Here is a 24,621-nt window from a genome sequence, read left to right on the forward strand (position 1 = left end):
TCTAGCCATATCATTATGGAACCACACTCCCAGACTGCTCTTCCCTACTTCAGTGTATAACTCAGTGCCCACTGACATCTCTCCAGTGCTCTCTCTCCACTGCCTTCCTCAGCCTCTGGAAGTCTGAACTTTCAGGAAGTCAATATTTCATATTCCATACTATTGTTTTTGTGCCTAGTTTATTTCATATAACAATGAAATTCTATATTGTCATAAATGACAGGACTTCATTACTTTTTATGGCTGAAGAATATTCTACTGTGTGTATGTACCACTGTTTTTAACACATTCCTCCACTGCTAAGACACCCAGGTTGAGTAGAGCTAGAAGCAGCTGTGATACAGCTGAAGAAACTGAAAGAAAGGGTCACAGGAGGAGGGCCAATGCAGAAAACCCCAGCTCACAGGGCTCTAACACGTGCTCAGTGAATGCACCAGAGTGAGAAAACAATCCCCCAACACCTCCTATTACAGAGTGCTCCAGGTCAGGGTCCAGCAAATGCTAATCCCTACCCCCAGTGTTTATAAACCAGGTTGCCTGAGGGGAAGCTCACTTGCCTGAAACTAAAAAATAATAATTCAGCCTCAGATATTCGTTTGGGAAGATTAAATATGAGAATCCATGTAAACTGCCCTTGGCAGGGATGTAAAACAGGCTACCAACTAGTAATTACCCACATCAAGCAGAGCTTGACTTCCAGGCTGGGGCCAGATTGGGAAAGATCACTAGCTCAGTAAGGAGAGGTGCCACAGTGATTGGGGGTGATCAGCATGAAGGTGACAGGCAAAACTATGACAGAGTTGGATCTTGGCAAGCTGGAAAGGAGCCATGTGCCGTCAAGACCCACAACCATTCTTTCTCTATTAAAGCAGTGCTCAAGCCCTACAGAGCATACCCAACACATACCAGCTGTTCTCTCAAATCACCTTTCCCCAGAACAGTAAAGTCCAGGGATGGGAGGCAGACATTTCAGGTGGAGAAACCCCTGCAGGAACAAACCAAGTGTAAGGGCTGAGATGGGCCAAGTGAATACTGCTGACACGTCACCCTGCAAGACCTCTAAAAAAGATCAGAGGCAGGTAGCAGGATGTCCTGGGGTAACATGGACCCTCCCGCCACAGAAAGGGCACTTCCGGGTAGGTGATACGTGGTGAGAGGCCCTAGTAGCACCAGCAGAAGGTGTACAGGGTTAAGAGAAGAACAGACACAAAAGTGGGGGAAGAAGCATTCATTCATTCAATCTTGACAGAGCCTTTAAAAAACCTGAGGACTGTTAGGATTGGAGAGAAACTGAAAGATAAGAGGACCCTTGTGAAACTAACTTCATTCTCATCAGGGTCATGCTACCTGGCGGATGTAGCTCAGTGACAGAAGCACTTAACCAACAGGAATGAGATCAATGGTTCAGTTCCCAGCATCCAGGGGAAAACAAACAAAAAGATCTTTCCAGATTAATACACACCGAGTCTTTACCTCATATCCCCTCCTGATGATAGGTTTCCTGAACAGAGAACAAAGCCATAGGAGTAAATCCCCTGTCCCTTTTAGCCCACAGAGAAAAGATACAGTCCCTCTTAAGTGTAGATGTAGGGTGGGAGTTTGGGGCACAACAGAGTAAATCGACTGAAGCCTGCTAACCTCCACCCCACCCTCATCTGCCTCCTGAACACACACACATAGCCTCCACCTCCTTGAGTTGCTATCCTATGACTTGGCAGGAATCTGGGCTGTTGCAGCTTAGATAAAAAGCCAGTAGCCATGTGGCCTTATCGGCTGTCCTCCTGAAATGAGGGAAAGGTTTCCTCCCAAGCAAATGGGACAGCCCTCTGGCCCTACGTGAGCAATGAGTTCTACTCACAGGCCAGTGGCTGCACTTTCCCTCCCTGCTGTCCAGGAGACCTTGTGCCAGAGAAAACTGACCTTTGCCCTCTAGTGTCCACATGCCCACTGGAGGCTGGGCCTTTGGCTCCATTATTCACCCACATCACTTCACAGTCCAGGGTGGCCCTAACTTGGAGCTAGAGAGAGAACAGACCTTCCCCTGACCTCTGGCAGCTGTGCCAGTTCATAAGAGATCCTTGTTACTTTCCTCCATTACTCTATAAAGGCAGGCTGGCCCAGAGCTTTGGGTCTACAGCCCATAACCTTCTGTCCAAAGTATGAGACAGGCTCTATCTCCATTGTAAAGCAGGGTTTGCCATCTCCAACCACAGATGTTTCCACAGGCCCTTGAGCAATGATCTAGCCCACCCTCTACTTGATACCCATCCCTAAGAAGGTCCCCAGAATGTCTCCTCTCCTTTTCCTGCTAAAAAGCTATCTGTTTTAGGGAGAGTAACAATGGCCAAAACATGTACATACACACACACACCCAGGGGCTTCAAACCAAAAACAAAACCAGGTGGAAAAGAGCCAGGAGAGGGTAGTAGAAAGCCACTTTTCATGGGTTCACATGGAAGGAATAAAGAACAATGGCATTTGAATGTTCAAAGGCGGGAGGACTGGAAAAGCCAACCAGGAAAGAGATGAATGAGGCAGCTGGACTAGGAGAACCAGCAAGAGCTTTTTCTTGCTAAGACTTAATGTCCCTTCAGGTTGTCCATCATGGAACACATGACACATGACATGATGGTCCTTACTCCCACCGGGACCAAGAGACAGATCCTTCACCAGGTCACATTATCTGAGGTCCATGTGCTTGTACTAGATTTAATTGGCAAGCAGTCTTTTAAATGTCCATGCTACAAAGATTGCCTTTGTGGTATTGGCCCCTAAGACTGCTCATGGAGGACAGGAAGGGCCACTCCCACTAGGCACATGGCCATCACACACACACACACACACACACACACACACACACACACACACACAAAGGGCATCCAGCTGAGCTTTGACTAGGTTACTTGTAGTAGCACAGTCAACAACCCACTGTTCTCTTTTGTGTGACCTCCTGAACTAAAGGGAAAGTGCTCAACAAGGGCTCCACCTAGTTCTAACAACATCCAGAGAAGCTGCTAATAAAGTACATGTTGCCCTGAGCTGAGCCAGAGCCTAGGTAGGCACAGTCTGGATGCAAATCTCCTGAAGAGCCAGTGGAAGCTGAGCCCTCAGGACCTGGCCTAGCAGTTTCAAGCCTCCATCTCTTCTCCATCTTTTGTGAGAGCTGATAATATCAGCTTCTACTTACCTTCCTGTCCACCACAGAAGAGTGCTTCCACTAAAAAAATCCTGACAACGCCAAGTAAACATTGATTCTGGAAGGTGAGCCCTAGTCATTCAAACCAGGGCTGAGCCCAGGAATAATGAGATGAGAGAATCATCTAGAAAGCTACACTGATAAGCCCTATTCCTAATGCTGCTGTGGCTCATGACAAGTGCTGCTGAGGGTAATCTGTACAGTCTAGACCCTGAGGCCTGAGCACCACCTGAGAGAAAGGCCAAGGACTACAGACAGCTGAGGAGACACTTCTACAACAGATCTTGGCCACTCTCTTAAGAATTCCTTTAGATATGTTACATTAACATTCTCACATCATGGACAAAATATAGGATGGAATATTTACCTCCATTGTACTGAGCGGAAAGTTGAGAACCTCATGACTATAAAACATTAGTCAAACCTGCAGTCCAAATCTAAAGAAGTTGATTTGCTCAATCTAGTTAGGAAAGACACTAGCTTTAGGATGAGTCTGCCTGGGTCAGGAATAGGCCTCAAGCAGGAAGGAGATATCCTTTTACCAGGGTGCTCTGGGGATATTGGTAATGCTTAGGCTCAACCTGGGTGATACTCTAATTTTGGTGACAGATGGACCAAGCTACACACCCCAGGCTGGGCAGGAAGACAAGGGCCTGACACTCATTCTGTTGTTTCCAATTGATGCAGAAATTCTAGCATTCCCCCCACTCTCCAAAATAATATGGGGTTGGAGGGATGGCTCAGCAGTTAGGAGTACTTAGTGTGGTACTCTTCGAGAAAACCTAGGTTCTGTTCCCAGCACCTGCATCAGGTGGCTCACAGCACAATTCCAGAGCATCCAATGCCCTCTTCGGGAAACTCATGCAGGCACATGCACACATACAAATAAATAACCAATCTTTCTTTCTCAACTGTTAAACACCCCAAACACCAACAGTACTGCAATTGCCTGGCACCAAAGCAGGACTGATTCTAAGACTTTCAGCTATCAAAAGATATTTGCAAAAAATGATATGCTTCGTGCATATGACTTCCTGTCCACCTTCCATACATTTAAACCATTTCCATGACTCATTCCTGACACAAGGCAAATGCTGTGAAAATAATTGCCATACTGTATTATTTAGGAAATAATGGCAAAAAAAAAAAAAGTTTGCAAGATCAGTACAGACACAGCCAGCAACCAACACATGACTAACAATATACTAGGGCAGAAACAACATTAACATATTTTTCCCAATATTTTTGATCCCTTGAATGCAGAAGCCATGGATATAGAGGACAGATAGTTTAGGTAGTTAAGCATTTTTGTTTGTTTCTTCATTCATGAAAAAGACAACAACAACAACAAAACAGGTTTGTTTGGCTCCATAAAAAGGGAGGCAGGTCATTTTCTACTGCCAGCAAGCGGCTTGCTCAGGCACAGTGAGCCGGATGGTGATTCTGAGTGAGGAATGAGACATTCTGAGCTCAGCTCAGAAGTGGGAACACTGGCAAGAAGACTCTGTACCTGTGCCGCCCTGTCCTCACTCCATCTCATAAAGCTGATTATTCTGTCTGGGCACAAGGACTCCTCTAAAGGCAATTTTCTTTACCTACCCTATCAACTCCAATCCAGCCAAGAGGCACTGAACTTGTGTGACTTCTATGTCAAAGACAGGGAGAGTTTCTTTTATTCAGAAATTGTAAGAAAGACCCCCACCCTTTGTCATGCATCAGAAATGACATTGTGTGCTGGGGAGAAACAGAAAGCAATGATCACCACACTTAACAAATTTACCACATGCCCTACATGTGGCAAACGAGTGTCTACTACCAAAGCCCACCAATACAGGCCCACTCCAGCCCTCCAAGTGTATCACCACAGGGCCATTTTGCCAAGCCCACTACCACAAGGCAACACCACTGACAATGGGAGCCACTGGGCTGAGTCTGTCAGGCCTCTACCGTATCACTATCCCCACTTGGCCTCTAGTCAAGCAGGGGTAGTTCCAGGCCAGGGAAGAAAGGTTTCTGGATTGATCCAGACCAACCAGTATTGACAGAGCCTCCCCTCTCCATAAAGTCCTCAATTCTGCCTGCTACACATAGCTTATATGGATTCGCCATCCCCTCTCCTAGCACCACAGCTTGAGCTTCAGAATACTCTTAACTATAGTCTGGATGGCTGCTCTTGGTTGTCAACTTGACTATATCTGGATTAACTAAAAGGCAATCCGCTGGGTATACCTGTGAGGGATTTTTCTTGACAGGGTTTCTCTGTATGGCTCTGGCTATCCTGGAACTCATTCTGTAGACCAGGCTGTCCTAGAACGCAGAGATCTGCCTGCCTCTGCCTCCCCAAGAGCTGGGATTAAAGGCATGTGCCACTACCACCTGCTTTTAACACCCTTGATTTATAAATCATTTGAAGTTGAAAGACTCAATTTTAATCTGAATCTTTTAAGGTGGGAAGATCCACCTTTAATCTAGGTCATACTTGCTGGTGGCAGCCTATATAAAGGACACGGAAGAAGGAAGCCCTTGCTTTTTGCCTGCTTGTCATTGCGCTCACTGGCAAATTAATTCCTTCACTGGGATTAGAGCCTACATCCTCGAGATTCCAGTGTATACTGAAGACCAGCTGAGATGTCCAGTCTCATGGACTGAACAACTACTAAACTTTTGGACTTCCCATTGATAGACAGCCAGTCCTGTCCTCAATCTAGCCGAGAAAGAAGTCAAAATGAGGAACATGTTAAACAACACAAAGTGAAATCTAAACAGTCACACAAGCACTGAAAATACAGTGCAATACTGAGGAACAGACTCATCAAATGAAGACTTAAACACTGAAAATTATAATATATTATTTAAAGAAAGTGAAGGTCTGAATCAAGGAAACATGCTCATGTTCACAGTTAACTATGGAGACACACCCCAAACTAATCTACAGACTCAGAGCCATGCCGTTTGTTGTTGGTGGTGGTTTGGTTTTTCGAGACAGGGTTTTGCTTTAGAGTCTTGGCTGTCCTGGAACTCACTCTGTAGACCAGCCTGGCCTCGAACTCAGATATTTGCCTTTCTCTGCCTCCTGGGTGCTGGGATTAAAGGCATACCTGGCTGCCACACCAGTCTTACTAGATACTCCTTAGACTGATGTATACCAATAGCCAATAAACACATGCAAGGATGCTCCACATCCCTAGCCACAGGGGAGACATAAATCAAACTAAGCAGGAGACCACTTCACAATCATCAGAGTGTGGTAAAAACAGAGAGTAAGTGGTGGTGAGGACCTGGAAGGACTGAAACTCTTCTACATTGTTGGTGGGGCAATAAAATGGTGCAGCCACTAGGGAAACAGTCTGGTAGCTCCTTGAATAATGAAGCAGTTACCTCGTGAGCTAGCAATTCTACTCCTAGATACATGGGATATCAGAAAATATATGTCCACCTAAAAACTTGTATACAGTAATCATAACAGCATTGTTCACAATAAGCAAAAGGTGGAATCCCTCCAAACACCCAGCAACTTACTTAAGGATTAACATGTGGGACACCCATACAATAAAATATTTAGACATTTAAAAATGAAATACTGTTACAAAGTGGATGAACCCTGAGAACAACCTATGTGAACAAAGCCAGATAGAAATAAGCACAAGTAATACAACTCATTTAAATGAAGTACCCAGAACAGCAAAGTTCAGGGACACAAAGTACAGAATAGTCATCAGGAGCTGAGAAGAGAGATGAGCAGGGAGTGACTGTTAATGGGCACAGGGTTTCCTTGTAGAGTGATAAGAATATGCTGCAATTAGATAGTGAAGATAGTTACACAACCTCCTAAGCATATTTTAAAACTATTGACTTTTAAACTACTGGATCACACACCTTTCAGGGGGTGAATTTTGCCAGTCACGTCTGTAATAACAGCACCTGGAAGACAGAGATGGGGATGGCAACTTCAAGTTTCAAGCCAAAGGTGGGAGGAGAACTCTAGCTAGACACAGTTGTATGTGCCTGCAGTCCCAGCTTCTTGGGAGACTGGGACAGCGGGATCGCTTGAGTTCAAGATCAGCCTGAACTACATAATGAAGCCTCTTATCAAAAGCACAGGGTAGGGCAGAGAGAGCTGAATACGGTAGCTGAGGCCTATAATCCCACAACTAAGGAGTTTGGGGCAGGAAGAGGGTCACAAATCTGAGGCCAGTCTAAGCTTCATCGTGGGTTCCAGGTCTGTTGATATACAGAGGGAGACCCTGTCTCAAAAAAACAGATAGCTAAGACTAAAATGCACATTCCCTGAGAGTCTCAAAAAACAAGTCAGTAGGACTTCCACAGGACCTGAGTTCAGTTCCCAGCATCCACATGGCAACTCACAACTGTCTGTTATTTCAGCTCCAGGGATTTCAACACCCTCACACAGACACACATGCAGACAAAACATCAATGAACATAAAAAATTTAAAAATAATAAATAAACCATCTGTGTCTTTCTGCTTCTGGGGTATCTCACTCAGGATGATCTTTTCTAGATCCTACCATTTGCCTGCAGTTTTCATGATTTCCTTGTTTTTAATTGCTGAGTAATATTCCATTGTGTAAAAATACCACAATTTCTGTATCCATTCCTCAGTTAAGGGACATCTGGGTTGTTTCCAGATTCTGGCTATTACAAATAAAGCTGCTATGAAAATGGTTGAGCAAATGTCCTTGTTGTATACTTGAGCATCTTTTAGATCTATGCCTAGGAGTGATATAGCTGGATCTTGAGGTAGCACCATTCCTGATTGTCTGAGAAAGCACCAGATTGATTTCCAAAGTGGTTGTACAAGTTTACATTCCCACCAGCAGTGGAGGAGGGTTCCCCTTTCTCCACATCCTCTCCAGCATGTATTGTCACTTGAGTCTTTGATTTTAGCCATTCTGATTGGTGTAAGGTGAAATCTCAGGGTCGTTTGGATTTGCATTTCCCTGATGACTAAGGAAGTTGAACATTTCTTTAAGCGTTTCTCTGACATTTGATTCCATTCCACATTGATTACATTCCACAGGGGGCCTCTGAAAGACTCTACCCAGCAGGGTATCAAAGCAGATGCTGAGACTCATAGCTAAATTTTGGGCAGAATGCAGGGAATCTTACGAAAGAAGGAGGAGATAAACCTGGAAGGGACAGGAGCTCCACAAGGAGAGTAACAGAACCAAAAAGCTGGGCACAGGGATCATTTCTGAGACTGACACTCCAATTTAGGACCATGCGTGGAGATAACCTAGAACCCCTGCACAGATGTAGCCCATGGCAGCTTAGTGTCCAAGTGGGTTCCCTAGTAATGGAAACAGGGACTGTCTCTGACATGAACTCAGTGGCTGGCTCTTTAATCATCTCCCTCTGAGTGGGGGAGCAGCTTTACCAGGCCACAGAGGAAGACAATGCAGCCAATCCTGATGAGGAAAGAGGAGAGAACCTCCCTTATCAGTGGACTTGGGGAGAGACAGGGAAGGAGATGAGAGCAGGGGAGAAGATTGGGAGGGGCCGAGGGAGGGGGCTACAGCTGGGATACAAAGTAAATAATCTGTAATTCATTTAAAAAATGTTTTTAAATAACAAATAAACAAGTCAGTAAAGTGATTGTTGCGCAAGCACAAAAACCTGACTTTCACCCTTGGCACCTACGGTAACACTGCATGAAGCAGTGTACATCTGTAACAGTGTAGCCCTGGGGAAGCAGAGTCAAGAGAACCCCTGAGGCGTTCTAAGCGCCGGTCTAGCCACATTGGTAATACTCAAGTTCAAAGATCTTGTCTCAAAAAACAAGATGGAGAACCACCAAGGAAGACAACCGGAAACAACCACTAGCCTGCGTACCCACTACGATATACACAGAGAGTAATACACACAGAGAGTAATACACACAGAGAGTAATACACACAGAGAGTAAATTTTTTGTGAATACATATCAAATAAAGCTGTTCTTTAAAAAGAAATTTTATTTATTAAAAAAATGTATTTTGTGGTATAGCCCTTACCTAGCATTCATGAGGACCTGGGTTATACCCCCAGCACCACAAAAAATTCACCCAAATTTTTTTTATTTGCCAATTTTTGTGTTGTTTTTGTTTTTTGAGACAGGGTTTCTCTGTATAACCTTGGCTGTCTTGGACTCACTTTGTAGACCAGGCTGGCCTTGAACTCACAGAGACTGCCTCTGCCTCCCTGAGTGCTGGGATTACAGACATGTGACACCTAACCTGGCCATTTATCAAAATTTTAATGAAGACTGGGCACCCGCTTAACTTGTGTGAAATCCTGGGATCAACCCTCAGCAACCATCACATGTGTCCTTATTGCACTGTACTCATTCTACTATAATGTTGATGCTGAGGAAAACCTAGACTCGCCCAGACATGTAGTTGCAAAAGAAAGAAATGTTTTAATAACCCTAGATGACTGAGGCCTCTCCCCTTGACGCTGCATCCAAACTCAATAGACAAACAGTTCACTGTGACAAGGAATCTCAAACCTCATGAACTTTCCTTACTCTATGATTTTAAAATTCACTGGCCTGTCTCAATTTGTAAATGGGTCTTTTTTGCCCATCATGGTTTTGTAATTTCATGTGCTAGTCATCTGGAAAATACTGGCTCCCTGTACTACACTGTTCTTCTGGACAGATTAAATTTAATTTTTAAAAAATGCCACCTGTATAATATCACTAACAAGGCCCATGTCTTCAGAAAAGCCTTTAGATATTTTAAGGGTGCCTGCAAGCTCTTACCTCAGCAAGGCCATACATATTGTTTGTTGTTTCCTCTGAAGCAACAGACTCATCAACATTCACTTTTGGGGAAAAACAAAACAAGAAAACCCAACAGTTTAGACAGCACTCAAATCTGTGTGACTGCATCTGTAACCGCAGTTTTACTTCAGTGCATTCTGAAAACCCATCAAGCTCAACGCGCAATGCATATGGCTGGATAAGTGCTTTCCCCACACACCCCCACAGCTGGTAAGCAGAATGCCTAGTTCCCATTTTATCACACAGAAAGGTAAGAACCTGTGCCCAAGCCCCCAGCACATTAGTGTTGATTAAATGAAACTGCTTCACTGCTTCATTAAGGCTAATACTAAGTGAAGTGAAGGTCAAGGTCCTGAGATGGCAGTCTACATGCAGCCTGAGTCCTGCAAAAGTGTCAGCAGTTTTGCCTCCCCTAATTTTACATCACTGGTAAAAGGAAAAGTAATGTGTTAGTATTGCTAGGACAATTGTTCTGCCCTGAAGATTCCCTTAAACTGGGCTTCAGGACCTGTGAGGGCCCAGGGCCCTCTCTGAACCACTGGGTGAGGACAGCACTCCCCACTGGCCTGGGGTAGTGAATTTAGCAAACAGCCACGCCTGCTGTGTGACTTATAAAGAGCAATGAACAGATGTACCTCTCAGGGCCAGGTGGGAAGTGACCTGTATCTGTAGGATGGATTGCCTCCAAATACAGAGCTGGCTAAACAGGCTGCTTCCTGATTGCCAAACCCAGCAACACAATCCCTACTCAGCTTGGCACCATCTTTCCCTTTTTTTTTTTTTTTTTTTTGCCCTTCAGTCAAAACAGGTACCCCCAACTAGAGAGCCATCTTAGACAGTGATTGGCTAGGGATAGAGAGCAAAAGGACAGGGAAGGAAGGGGAAGCACAGCTCACATCTGCTGCTTGGTCCACCCACCATGGCCCACCATCCCCTCCTTGCAGATACTTCTTTCACCTAGACCCAAGATCCGAGCGCTTGATAGCGAAGGTGCCTTTTCTTGGTCCCATAATGGCCCCTAGCTAGCAGCCACAAACACAAGACCCCTAGCTGGCTCAAAGCCCTATACTCCCATAATATTCAGTAATCGGCATGAAGTATGTTGGGAATGGATTTCTTATTTGAGATGAGACTATAACACCAGCACCCACAGCCACTTGGCCACAGCTAAAGGAGGAAAACAAAGTCCCATTCAGGTCCCAGGGACAAACAATAGGCCCTTATCCTCTTTTCTGGTCTAGGCCCAGAGCTTCTGAGCAGAACTAAAAGGCACAACTGCAGCCCCTGGGCAGGGTACCCCTAGATGTGTGGGGTCCCAGACAAACATTTTTTTGTGATTTGTATACATGAAGAAATTAAACCATTCAATATTGCTATGCCAGTACCATTCTGAGAGCCCAGTGACACAGGCTCCATATAGGAAATGTCACAACTGTCTCCTGGGACAGGGCTTAGACATAGGCCGGAATAATTACATGGGACAGCTGGCTATCCTTGCACAGATGGATGACTCAGAGCATCCCAAAGGGTCAATGTGCCAAAAGGGCACAAGGTCAGAACTGTGAGCATTTGGAGGAAGGAACTCCAAAGTGTGCCCTGAGGTACACCCTGGGCCAGAAGCCATTCTCAGGCAAATGGTGGTACTTTGAAAAATATGTCACAATCATGGGCTTAAAGGGTTATAAGGGTTTTCCTCAAAAATGGGTTAGGAATTCAAAATCTAAGTACTTTCTGTTGCCATCTCTGGGGTGATCAAGCCACCCAGGAAACAGCAAATCTCAGTGAGGACCCGGGCTTTCACACTCATTGCCACTGGCTAATAGGATATTTTCTTCTGAGTGTGGCACCAGCACCCTAGTGAGGCCCACAGGTGAGGTGACAGGAATAGAGAGAACATAAGGAGACCACTGTGAGGTTGGGATCAGGCAGTATGAGTTAAGAACAGATTACTCCCAGACTGGTAAGCCCCACTGAAGCACAGATTAATTCTAAACAGGCTCTGTCCACTATGGGCAATTCTGCCACTCATACCAGAACTGACCATTCCAACACCACGCAGGGCTGGTTAAGGAAATGGCCTGCAAGCCCCTATGCTAGGCCAATGAGAAGAGTCTCCCCAGGTTCAGATTGTACCTATGGCCTAGCAGGGCAGCAGGGGGTGCTGATCAGGCTCCTGTTTCACTCTCCACTTGACAACAGGGAGAGACAACTCTGAGTTTGAAATATGCCTAAGGTTCGGGTGTCCTGCCAAGTTGCAGGTCCGAAGCTGCCAGCCGCATGAGGCAGATAGCTACAGGGAAGGGAGGCTCCTCAAGAGGCCCCCAAGGGCTTGGGGAGTGCTTTTCCTGCATGGTATGATCACAGTAGTAACTGCGCAGGCTATGGCCTTCTGCTGGCTTCTTTGATGACAGAAGGTGGCAGGATCTTCTTTTCCCTGCTGTGTTCCCAGCAGGGGTCTGAAACTTATTCCTTCAGTACTGAGCAGAACAAAGCCAGGTCTACAGCACAGCACTCCATGCCGCCACCGCTGGCAGCTGCACAGAAGCCAAGGGTCTAGAGCGACTCAGTCCCACCCACAAAAGGCTATACTGGTGGCCTTCCTTGGGGAACTCTGGGGAAATCCGCCAAGGACCTCAGGAGGCAGGATGCCAGGTTCCAAGATTCCCACTACACATCTCAAAAGTCTCGTGCTAAAGGAGCAGAGGGTAACCAAGCAGCAGTTCTAGCCTTGACAAGCATTCACTGGTAGGTGATGCCTGGTTCCAGCCCAAGGCTCCGCTTTGACTCTCTTTTCTTCGTAGTCCTGGTGCCAGCAACTGCTGGCATCTTCCCGCACTTCAGCTAAGTACTCTCCACCCTGTCTCCACCTCCCCTCAAAGCTCTTCACAGCCTTCCCCTGTCCTAACCCTCTGCCCCTTCATCACCAACAAACAAACCCACCAACCTGCAGTTCTTTAGCCTCCGGGTCTGCTGGAACACACAACACACTATTGTTGGCAGGGCTTGGCAAAAAAAAGAAATGACCTTTGCACAGGGGCAGGCTCTTTTCTGGCTCTCCTGTAAATTCTAACTGGGTAAATAGTTATGGAAATAAACCTAAAGGGAGAATAAGATGGCACAATAGAAAGCACATGATGGACCTGGCCCTTTGTGACTTCTAGTAAACCTTACTGGAAAATTCTTAGTCCCCCCAGGAATGTATGTGGAAATGGTCTACTTAGGAGAAGAATCCCTACAAATCAGCAAAGGCTTCCAGAAATACCCTTCTCCTTTTCCTACTTAAGATAAAGGAATTGATAAGCTAAGAAACAAGTGTGGAATTCTAGAACTAAGCTCCAGGGACGACCAGGCCAGGCCAGGGCAGCCTGATTCTGGCTTACAGTGAGTGAGAGCTACTGTCCACTGTCACTGGGCTTTGCCTCAAACTTCAGCTCAACACACCAACACAAAAATCAATACATATCCACTGCCCTAGTTGCTATAAGAGGGAAAGGTCTGGAAATCTGCTGGCACTCTCAACACTAAAGGAGAGATTTGCTTGGGCTGTACCCAGGTGACCTGAGTTGACAGGCATCATCTACCCAGTCTCAGGGCTCCTGGCAGCACCATTCCCTGCTCAGGGCAGGCTGCAGGGAAGGTCCTCAAGGGTTGCCTACTGTCAAAGATGGCTTAAGAGGACCTGTAACAGAAAAGGAACAAAATATTCATCTCTCTCCTGGGTTAATAGTCTTCTTATCCAAGATGGAGCAGCCACAAGCAATTGTAAAATCTCCATCTGGGTGGTGGTGTGTCATGCCTTTACTCCCAGCACTCAGCAGGCAGAGGCAGGGGGTACTCCTGAGTTCAACACCAGCCTCAGAAATGCAGAGTTCCAAAACAGTCAGGGCTACACACAGAAACAGGGGCTGGGGAGAATAATCTCTAGTCAAGTATCCAAGTCCATCCTCTCACAGAAGCCTGTATACTCTGGATGGTAGGACAAAAGCGATGAGTGGGATTTTCTTTCACCCAACAATGCTTTGTAAAAGAAAACTTCACCGTGACACATTCATCACCCCACAGAGCCCCTGTACAGTGAGATGACAAGCCTCCATGGCTTCTCCCTGGACCAACTCCACCATGAACATTCCACTTCTACCCTCTCTCGTCAGAACAGAGTTGGAGATCATACAGATGCAGAAATGAGAAGCAAAAGAATAAAGAACACATTTTCCAGCCAGTGAGATACTCAGCAGGTAAAGGCTCTTGCTGCCAATCCTGACAACCAGAATGTGATCTCCAGGATCAACACAGTTGATGAAGAGAACCAACTCTTAACAAACTGTCCTGTGACATGACTCCCCACCACATAATTAGAATATTTAAAGAAAAGATTTCGCCAGCCTCTGGCCAAGTGGAGGTCGTAACCTCCAGATGTCTTCCTCAATCGGGCTTCAACAACACTATAGTGTCTACCTGGAGTTCTACTCAGAAGCTCCTTGAGTAGGCCAGCTCTGAGAAGCAACCAGACAAAGCTCAGTGAGACTCCAAAACCTATCTTAATAAGAGGCTGTCAGGAGACTTCCTGAACAGACTCAATCCCAGTACCCCAGCCAGGGAGACCAACTCTGCTCTGAGAAGTAATCTCAAAATGAACAATTAAAGGAGAAAACATTTGTTTGCAAATTCTCCTTCAAAGACACTCTGTAGGGCCCAGGTGGGGTCTGTGTCACCGCTACGCACTCTCGGAGATGTCTGGAGGGGATAGTGCAGTGACAACAGTGGAGGGGTCCCAGGCCAGAAGGGAATGAACCAGTTTTGAGGATCTGTCTAAGAAGAGCAAGCAAGCAACAAGGAAGGGGATGAAAGCAGGAGGTACTGGAGCGAAGGGTCTGATCCAGGGCTCTTCTGTGTGAGAGCAGAACTCAAATCTTGGCCATAACTCTTTGGTATGAATAAGCTCAGAACAAGGCTGTTTGTGTCTAAAGTAATCTAGCAGAGATAGCCAAAAGGGGGGTGTGTGTGTATGTGTGTGTGTATGTGTGTGTGTATGTGTGTAAAAATGACTAGAACAGTCCATGCTTCTTGCTGGGACAGGGGAAGGGCAGAGTGAGGGTGGAGGTGGAATGGGAGAGAGCAGGGCAATGGTGTTCTCAGATTCCACAAATGCCAGTGACTCGGAAGACCCTGCAGGAAGTTCCACTCCCTATAAGCAGATTATCCACACTGGTGTATAACAGCAGGGCCTACCTTCTTTCTCTTGCCTAATATATGGGAAGAAAGGAAAACCACAAACACACTCAATTTTGGAAGATGGGACAAGAATAGGGAGGCAGGAGAATGGGCAAACCAGATCAAACAGCAGTCACTGGGCTGGCCCCTGGAAAGGGACAACATACCAGATCTAAGAAGCGGCTTGCCTCAACCCTGATTCTTCAAGCTCTTCCTTTCCCTCCATACACTCTTCTCCAAGTAACCCTGCCCCTTTGCCCCTTCCGTCCACTCAACATCAGGATTCTCTCCTCTTCAGGGAACAGAGCTGGGCCCAGATCCAAACTTAATTTGTTCAATGCACAGAGACACCAGTGTGTAACGAAGGAAGCATGGCTGCCAGCAGACTGTACCCATTTATACCCTCTTTCCTGTGCATGTGAGGAAGACAACCCACTTTCACTGAACAACTAAGAGTGTGCAAACAGCCTTGAAAAGAAACTCGGTCACCAGCTAAAAATACTCCTTTGTATTTCCTCAAACCTTCAGGCAAGAGTGTCCTTATCTCTCTTGTAGTCCTTGAGAAGGACATTATAAATCTGGGTGTATACCATATACCTGCAATCCCAGCACTCAGGAAGTGATCTGCTATATAGAAAATGTGAAGCCAGCCTGGGCTACATGACACCCTGTCTCAAACAAACAGACAAACAAACAAAAAGCTGCATTCTATAGAGGAAATGGAAAAAAAAAAAAAAAAGGACAGAGAAGAATAACATACTAAGCAGATGAAAAGGGGAAAAGGGGAAAAGCCCTGCTCCGGGACTCCAGGTTCTGTGCAGGGAGGGGGAAGAAAAGACGATACAGGCTTTGCAAAGCACACATGCACAGAAACAGCTGCTGCTCAGAGACTAGCACAAGCACAGGCAGGCCTTCAAGGGGTGGGAATGCTTTGTCTGGTCACCACTGTGGGCAGGCTGGCTTGAGTGCGAGCACAGTATCAGAGATTCTGGGTCTGAACTCTGCCATAACTGGGAGAAGAAATTTTTCCCTTAAAGGGTCAGTTTCCTTGAGGTGACATCTCCAATATGGCTGTAGAAAGCAGAAGGCTGCGCTGTGGCTCAGTGGTAGACTTCTTGCCTAGAACGTGAAAAGGTCCTGGGTTTGAAGTAGAGAGAATATATAGAGCAATACCAGGAAAGCCAGGTATCCTGAGCACTCCTGAAATTCTAACACTAGTAGGCTAAGCCAGGAGAAGCACTGAACCTTTGTATCCAGTATGGGCTGCAGAATGAGTCTGAGGGTCAGCCTAGGTGACACAGTGAATCTCTGTCTCTATTAACTAAAAACTGGAACATAGACTTGATAGAGTACTTGCCTTGTATAAAGCCTTGAGTTTAAACCCAAGCACCACAGAAACCAACTGTGAGAGCACACACCTGTAACCCCAGCTCCTGGAAGGTAAAAGCAGAAGGAGCAGGAGTTCAAGATCATCCTTGGCCACATAGAAAGTTCAATACCAGTCTGGGCAATATAAAACCTTGCCAAAAATGGGGGAGGGGGAGAAAAGAAAAGAAAGAAGAAAGGAAGAGAAGGGAAGATCTCAGGAGAGCAGAATGAATTTTGTCACTGCTATAACTTACAGCTGTCATAATTATATTAGTTTACTATTGCTTTTTTATATATAAATTTAGTTCTAAGAGAAAGAAAACAAACCAGCACATAAAAACCACCAAACAGATGGGTGGTGGTGGCACATGCCTTTAATCCCAACACTCAGGAGGCAGAGGCAGGTGGATTACTGTGAGGCCAGCCTGATCTCAAAGTAAGTCCGGACAGCCAAGGCTACGCAGAAAAACCCTGTCTCAAAAAACCAAAAAACAAACAAACAAAACAAAACAAAAACACCAAAGAATCCTGGACATCACTGAGGATTTCAGACAGCAAACCTCTAGAGAGAGAAAGCCAGTGATAATTCAGATCCTGAATGTCCTTGGAAGGTCCACAGATTGAAGATGTGGTCACTAGCTGCTGGACTATAGAGAGGTGTAGGGCCTGTGAGGGATGGGGCTACTTGAAAGGAGTTAGGTTATCATAGGTGCAGCTTTAAAGAGAATTCTTTTTCTTTCTTTCTTTCTTTCTTTCTTTCTTTCTTTCTTTCTTTCTTTCTTTCTTTCTTTCTCTCTTTCTCTTTTCTTCCCTCCCTCCCTCCCTCCCTCCCTCCCTCCCTCCCTCCCTTCCTTCCTTCTTTCCTGTCTTTCTTTCTCCCTACTTTCTGGTGACCACAATGTGATCTATCTCATCTGTCAAACGCTACAGCAGTGATGTACTCCAATGCAGCTCCAAGAAGCAACAAAAACTAGCCACTGACTAAAATCTTCTAAACCACAGGCCAATAAATAAATCTCATCTTTATAAGCTGCTAACTTCTGGTATTTTGTTACAGTGATGACTAACACAGCTACACACCCTAAACTACACACAGGGCTCCTTCTCAAACTCAGGTCAGTCAGGGAAAACAAGACCCACCATCTTCCTAATTACAATTCCCTGTGAAGGAGGCTGGGGTCTGTTGCCTACATGAAGCCCACCTGATGTCTATTATTCCAGAAAAGGCTTTTTGAAGAAGCTATGGGGTTTCAGATGGTCTTCCCCTTAATTAAAGAGGGTAGGAAATAGGCTTTGGGCTTAAAAATCTAATAAACAGGATAAACAGACAGTGGACAGGTATGGTTTATGTAATGCAAAAAGTCTTGTGGTCATCTGCAGCAGCCAATAAGAGCATCTCCAACTCAGAGCAGGCATAGAGCCTGGTCTTTCCCTTTTCCACCCTTTCACTTTCTGCCTCTCTGTAGCTAAAAGTGTCGTGTATGCTAGCTACCATACACAAAGATGCCCGGAGTGATAGGACAAGCCAGAGGGACAGCATCACTGTGGTGGTCTGAAAAAGAGTGGCCCCCTAGGCTCATATATTTGGATGCTTAGTCACCAGGGAGTAGCACTATTTCAGAAGGATTGGCAGGTATGGCTTTGTTGGAGGAAGTGTGTCCAAGCAGATGGGCTTTGGGGTTTCAAAAGGTTCACACCAGATCAGAATGTCTCTGTGTCTCTCTGCCTGTGGATTAGAATGTAGCTCTCAACTACTTCTCCAGTGCCATGCCATCATGCTCCCACCACGATGAAAATGGACTAACCCTCTGAAACTGTAAGCAAGACCCTAATTAAATGCTTTATTTTGTAAGTGTTGCCTTAGTCATGGTATTTCTTCACAGCAACAGAACAGTGACTACTGAAGCTGGTATCAGAAACTGGGTTGTGGTGGCTAAGGAAAACTCCATTTATGCAAGGCACCCATCCTAAATTCTTAAAAAAATAAGCTCCTAGCAACCCTGACTCCTTGTCTCCTCCCCAAAATTGTAAAACTGCTAAGAGATAATTAACCAGTTGCTCCGGCTTTTGTAAACCCACTTATTTCATGTACCAGGGAACGAGACAACTCCTTTATGGCTGTATATAAAGGGAGAGGACAGCTTCTCAGAGCTGAGGAAAGTAAAAGCAGTTTATCACCCAGCCACACATTCCACACAAATGAGATAACTGTGGTGCCCATTCCTTTAGCCTCTTCTGTCCAACACACCTTCTGTTTGGCTTCGAGCAGTAACTAACAAGCTCGTCTAATTATAATATGAATCCAGTCTGTGGTCTTTTCCCAGTGGATTTGAACTCCAAAAGAGGGTATTGCTGTCACAGTCCTGACCATGCTGTTTGTTGGAGGAATATGGAAGACTTTGGGACTTTGTACTAGAAAAGTGATTGGCTACTTTAAATAGGGCTTAGTGGACCATCCTAGTAGGAGCTTAAGAGACAGTTGAGCCCAGCTCAAGAAATTTCAGATAGTTCTTGCTTAGGCAGCACACATACTAAAATTGGAACAATACAGAAAGGATTAGCAAGGCCCCTCTGTAAGGATGACATGCATATTCGTGAAGCATTCCATAACTTTAAATTGTAATAAATAAATAAATAAAGGTGGCAGCATCCACATCTTAACTAAAACAGAAATGAGTAACTGCTGAAGAAAAGACATAGCAATAGAATCATGCAAAAAAAAAAAAAAAAAAGTGGCTGTTTTTTGCCCTTGTCATAAAAATCTGCCTGAGGCTTAGTTGAAGACTTTTATATTTAAAAGCATTGGCAGAGGATATCTGTAATCCCAGCACTCTGGGAGGCAGAGGCAGGTGGATCTCTGCCTACAGAGTCCAGGACAGCCTGCATAGAGAAACTCTGTTTAAAAAAAAAAAAAGACAGTCTAGAATTGACTGTACCATGTAGCTATTAATAAGTCTTTTTTTTTTGTTTGTTTGTTTTTGTTTTTGTTTTGTTTTTTTTAATTTTACTTTCCAGGGGTTACAATTAAGAGCTTGCCATGGGTCTCAGAGACTGATAGACTATGGGATATGTCTATAAGCCTGTGGAGGCCAGGGAGTGGAATGTGGTGGTTTGAATAAGAGTGGCCCCCACAGTCTCACATATTTAAATGTTTGGTCATTAGGGAGTAGCACTACTTGAGAGGAATTAGGAGGTGTGGCCTTGTTAGAGAAGTGTACCACTTAGGGTGGGCTTTGAAAGAGTGTCTCGTGTGTCTCTGCCTCTGGATCAGGATGTAGCTCTCAGCTACTACTCCAGTGCCATGCGTGCTGCCCTGCTCCTACCGTGACGATGCTAGATTAACCCTCTGAAACTGTAAGCAAACCTCCAAGTAAATGCTTTCTTCTTTATAAGTATCGCCTTGGTCATGGCATCTCTTTACAACTTTAAAACGGTGATGAAGACAATCACCATCACCTGAAGACCAGTAAGAAGAGTTCATCACTTGGGCTTTCCCCCTGCCTCAGATAAATTGCCCATTTAAGCTTGCTATTACCTACAAAGGAAATCCAGATAATTATGCTCATTGCTGAGCAATAACTCTAAAATAAAAGTCAGTAACATTTGGTTTATAAGCAAACAGCAACCACCACTGCAACCATGCATGTCTTAGCCAGGTATACACTGAGCACCACAGCAAAGTAAACAGTCCTAGAGTTCCAATTACTTCCTTCCTGACAAGAAATGTGTAATAGCTGAGTGCTTTAAATTGATCAGGGAAACATAGACAGGTTTGGATGTCAGAAAACCTTGAGGTGAAAATGAGATGAAAAAAGAAATCAAGGATATTGACTTGGTAGATCAAACAAACCCTCTATACTTCATTATTTGCAAACTAATTAGACATGACCCTTGGAGAAGAGCACAATTCCATCCTGAGTTCCTGCTTCAGAGAAGGCATATCGGGAGCCAGTGGAAGACACAGAGAAGACAAGGACAAGAACAACAGGCAAACAAGTAAGAAGCAGGACCCTGTGCAGATGTGAAACTGTTAGAAACCTCTGAAAGAGAAAGGCCGGTCAAAAGAGGACAGAACTGAACATCCGTGTCAGATACTGCCTTTGTGATCAATAAAGCAAGCAAGTGAGGAAAAAATATATACATGTAAAATAGACAGCTTTCTTTACTTAAAGAATATTACCTTTTGTAAGAACAATAGGTAATTATAATGTGTCCACATTAATGAATTGGAAATAGCAAACATAGATAATTCAGTAAGTATTTATAGAATACTTCTTAAGTGCTTGGCATAACAGCAGAAGAATTTTTTAAAGATTTATTTATTTTATTTTATTATATATACAATGTTCTGCCTGCGTGTACACCTGAACATGAGAGTCCACTACAGATGTGGTTGCTGGGAATTACACTCAGGACCTCTGGAAGAGCAAGCAGTGCTCTTACCCTCTGAGCCATCTCTCCAGCCCCAGAAGAATTTTTTAAATCTATACTGCCTGTCAGTGGTAGTGCATGCCTTTGATCCCAGCACTCAGCAGACAGAGGCAGGCAGATCTTTGTGAGTTCAAGGCCAGCTTGATATACCGGGAAAGTTCTAGGACAGCCAGATCTACACAGAGAAAGCGTCTCTAGAAAAATAAAAAATGTCAAACAAAACTAAAGACAAACAAACAAAAAAATTTGTTTGGCACATATTATCCTATAACTGCATTTACTCTAGGTACAAGAATATATATGAACTATGGATGTGCTTACATAGTGTGTTGGGAGATTAAACTTTGAATTTGCTATTTCTCTTAAATGCTTTAAGTCACATTTTCACCACTGAAACTGTAGGTACAGAAAACCATCACCACCATCTACTTCAGAACATTTCATCATACAAACACACACACACAAAAGCAAAGAAAAATAGACACCGCATTCTCTGTTTCCAAACCCTGGAAATCACAACTCTTGTGATTTCTGCCCATCCTACTATTACACAGATGTCATCCAGCTTGTGGCCTTTAGTACCTGGTCTCTGTGACAGCAGTATTCTTAAGCTTCACCCTGGCTGCAGCAAGTGTCAATGTTCCATTCTTTCTTACAGCTGGATAATAATCCACCCATTGGGTGATGAGAATTCAGGTTGATTTCATTTGAGGGCTATTATGCATAATAATGCTGTGAGTATTCATATGTATAGATACATACACATGTATACATTACATTTTTAATGTCTACTTTTTTAGTGCTGGAACACTGAATTCAAGTCTCATTCATGCTAAGTACATGCTTTACCTCTCAGCTACAACCCTAGTTTTTAAATATATACCTTTGTCATCCAGGTTAGTGTCCCTAATTATGTTTTGGTTGAGTACCTGAACCCATTAGATTGACGCTACGATTCAACTACCAACTATACTACTACAGTTTGGATCTAGAATGGTCCATGCCTCCATCAGATTGGCCTGCAGGGAAGTCTGGGGCATTTTCTCCATTGATAATTGATGTGAGAAGGCCCAGCCAACTGTGAATAGTACCAGCCCCAGCCGGGTTGTTTAACAAAACAAACTGGAAAAACTCCCCAAACCAACCAAACAAAACCACAGAAGGAGCAAGCCAGTATACAACACAACTCCACAGCTTCTGCTTTAGCTCCTACCTAGGGTTCCTGCCTTGATTAGCTGGAACAGTAAGAGTAAAAGTAATTTGCTTTTGGTCATGGTTTTTAATCACAGTAATAGAAACTTAATTAATACAGTGTTGAATGATTAGTCCAGAGTCTATACCATTAGTAAATAGTAGCACGTGCCTATAATCCGGCACTCAGGAAGTAGAAGGGTAATGATCAGGGGCTCCAGGGGCTTCCTCAGCTACATAAAAGATGTAAAGACTGCCTAGGCTACATGAGACACTGTCTCAAAAAAAAGTTTCTAGAATGAAGACTAGGTGAAAGAAACAAAGTGCAGGTAAGCTTACATGCAGAAATAGAAACAGACTACATCTAAGACCAACAAGCTTGGCAAACAGAAGAAAATACACCTAGAAGAAGAAAAAATAAAAGAATACATGTGTGTTCTTCAGTCTCCAATGACAATGACAATGACAAGAGGTGCACATGTTTGCTAGGAATCACACAGACACCTGTGGTGTGCTGCTCCTGAGGCGGGACTGTCAACTTCAGAAGCTGACCCGTGGTAATCACTGCTACTCTGTCAAGGGCAACAGAAAGTGAAAAGAGTAACTCCACATCAAGGCCAAAAATGAAACAGGGCCAGTCAGGACTCTCTAGAGGAAGAGAACTGAGAGACTGAATATATATGGAACGGCTATTTATCAGGGTGGCTTACAGGATGTGGTCCAAGTAGTAGTCCAACAATGGCTGTCTACCAGTGGAAAGTCCACCAATCTGTTAGTTGTTCAATCTAAGAGGCTGGACATCTCAGCTCATCTTCAATATATGCCAGAAGCCCGAGGAAGTTTCCTTTAATGTCTGTCAGGGAAGGAATGAACCTGCCAACAAAAGTGAGGGCAAGCAGACAAAGAGAAAGCGCTTCCTTATGTCTTTTTTTATTTCATTTTTATTTTATGTGCATTAGTGTGTGCATCAGATCCTTTGGAACTGGGGTTACAGACAGTTGTGAGCTGCCATGTGGGTGCTGGGAATTGAACCTGGGTCCTTTGGAAGAGCAGGCAGTACTCTTAACCACTGAGCCATCTCTCCAGCCCTCCTTATGTCTTTTATATAGGCTGCTAGAAGGTGTGGCCCAGATTAAAAGTGGATCTTCCCACTTCAAATTATTTAATTAAGAAAAAATTCCTCACTGCTGTACCCAGTCACTTGGGTTTCAGTTAATTTCAGATAGAATCACATTAACAACTAAGAATAGACATTACATCCAGGAGAATGGGTCCCTTTAAGAACTGCACCCTCAGTGGCATGGGTGAGGAAGAGATGCTCTCTCCCAACCCCTTGCCCCTCCCACTTATGGCAGGTGGGAGAGCTGGCCCTAGTGGTGTGGTGCAGGTTAGCCAGCCTGAGTGCATAAGAACGGAGGAACTGGCCTTGGCCTTCCTTACCCACTGCCGGGGGTGAACTAGCCAGGGCAGTGCTGGAGAACTCACCCTGGTGGTGTGGGTGTAAGAGAGCTGGTGAGCTGATCAATGCAGCTACCACCCAGGCCCAGACCCAGGGATCTGAGTTGGCCCACCCCAACATCTACCCCATCTGAACTGCCTGATCGCATGAAGAAGCTGGACCTACAGATCCAAAGCTGCAGGATTTGCAAGACACAGGGCAACAACAGATATCAGAGAACATTCCCAATGAGGATCCAGTATCGATAGAGTAACGAAGGCAGAAGCCTTGAACCAGGCCAATGACTCACTGCAATGGACAGGTAACAAAGGGTGGACAAACAGGTATACTGTGGAACTCACTGTGACACATACAGCTTCCACGAGATTTTTTTTCTTTTGTGAGGTGGTTGCAAGGGCAGAGGGTGAGTATGAAGGGACAGGAAGATGAGCAGGATTGGAGTGCATGAATCAATAAAAAGTTAAAACAAAACAAAACCAAAAAACTGTACCCTGAGATTCCTGGACTAGTCCAGGGAGAAGCAACACCTAAGTTCCAGAGGATAACTATGCAGCACTCAGCTCATCTTAAATACCTCAACAACTGTAACTTAAAATCTCTGCACTCCTGAGGCTGATACAGGAAGATTGCTGAGTTGAAGGTGCCACAAAAAGATGGCATCTGGAGGTATGCAGACAACAGGTAGTCTTTTAGATAACAGATGTGAGTACAATGTAAACTGTTTTTAGAAGACAAGAATGAGGTCAGAGTAACAACAATGGAAGTCACATTCTACCCAGGAATGCAAAATATGTGGGATTACCAGGGGAATTTCAGAAAGTAAAAGGCTAAGATAGCCAAATATTTAGAAAAAATAAAAGCACTATAACTTTGCAATAAAGGACAAGAGGAATCAGGGTTTTTGAAATGGGGTACTCTCATTAAACCAAATCCCTCAGACAGCTCCCAATAATTGCCTGGGTGCTAGTCTGCTCTCTCAGCAA

The 24,621-nt window shown here is 44.6% G+C and overlaps 1 protein-coding gene and 1 non-coding gene across 4 annotated transcripts in view; one reads left to right on the forward strand and one right to left on the reverse strand.

Moving 5' to 3' along the window:
• The window catches only part of Pc (pyruvate carboxylase), a 58,518-nt gene extending 45,532 nt beyond the window's left edge, over positions 1-12,986 (reverse strand). Inside the window, exons 1-2 of one of the 3 annotated variants that reach the window (XM_055610533.1) lie at positions 9,958-9,982; positions 7,073-7,117 (exon numbers count right to left, since the gene is read on the reverse strand). Coding sequence is in view for 1 of the 3 variants with exons in the window: in XM_055610531.1 (XP_055466506.1) it covers positions 9,958-9,975 (18 nt within the window). In the remaining 2 variants the exon portion in view is untranslated. Of the gene's footprint in view, positions 1-7,072; positions 7,118-9,957; positions 10,008-12,922 lie in introns of those variants that run through there. The other 2 variants (XM_055610532.1, XM_055610531.1) reach the window with 2 other exon arrangements.
• A 6,082-nt stretch (positions 12,987-19,068) lies between these two features.
• LOC129679476 (U6 spliceosomal RNA) lies at positions 19,069-19,171 on the forward strand. The gene has a single exon (XR_008720553.1). It is a non-coding gene; the product is annotated as a U6 spliceosomal RNA (small nuclear RNA).
• Positions 19,172-24,621: the final 5,450 nt, after the last annotated feature.

This window comes from Psammomys obesus, unplaced genomic scaffold (assembly GCF_907164565.1).
Source record: "Psammomys obesus unplaced genomic scaffold, mPsaObe1.curated_primary_1811, whole genome shotgun sequence".
Lineage (NCBI taxonomy): Eukaryota > Metazoa > Chordata > Mammalia > Rodentia > Muridae > Psammomys > Psammomys obesus.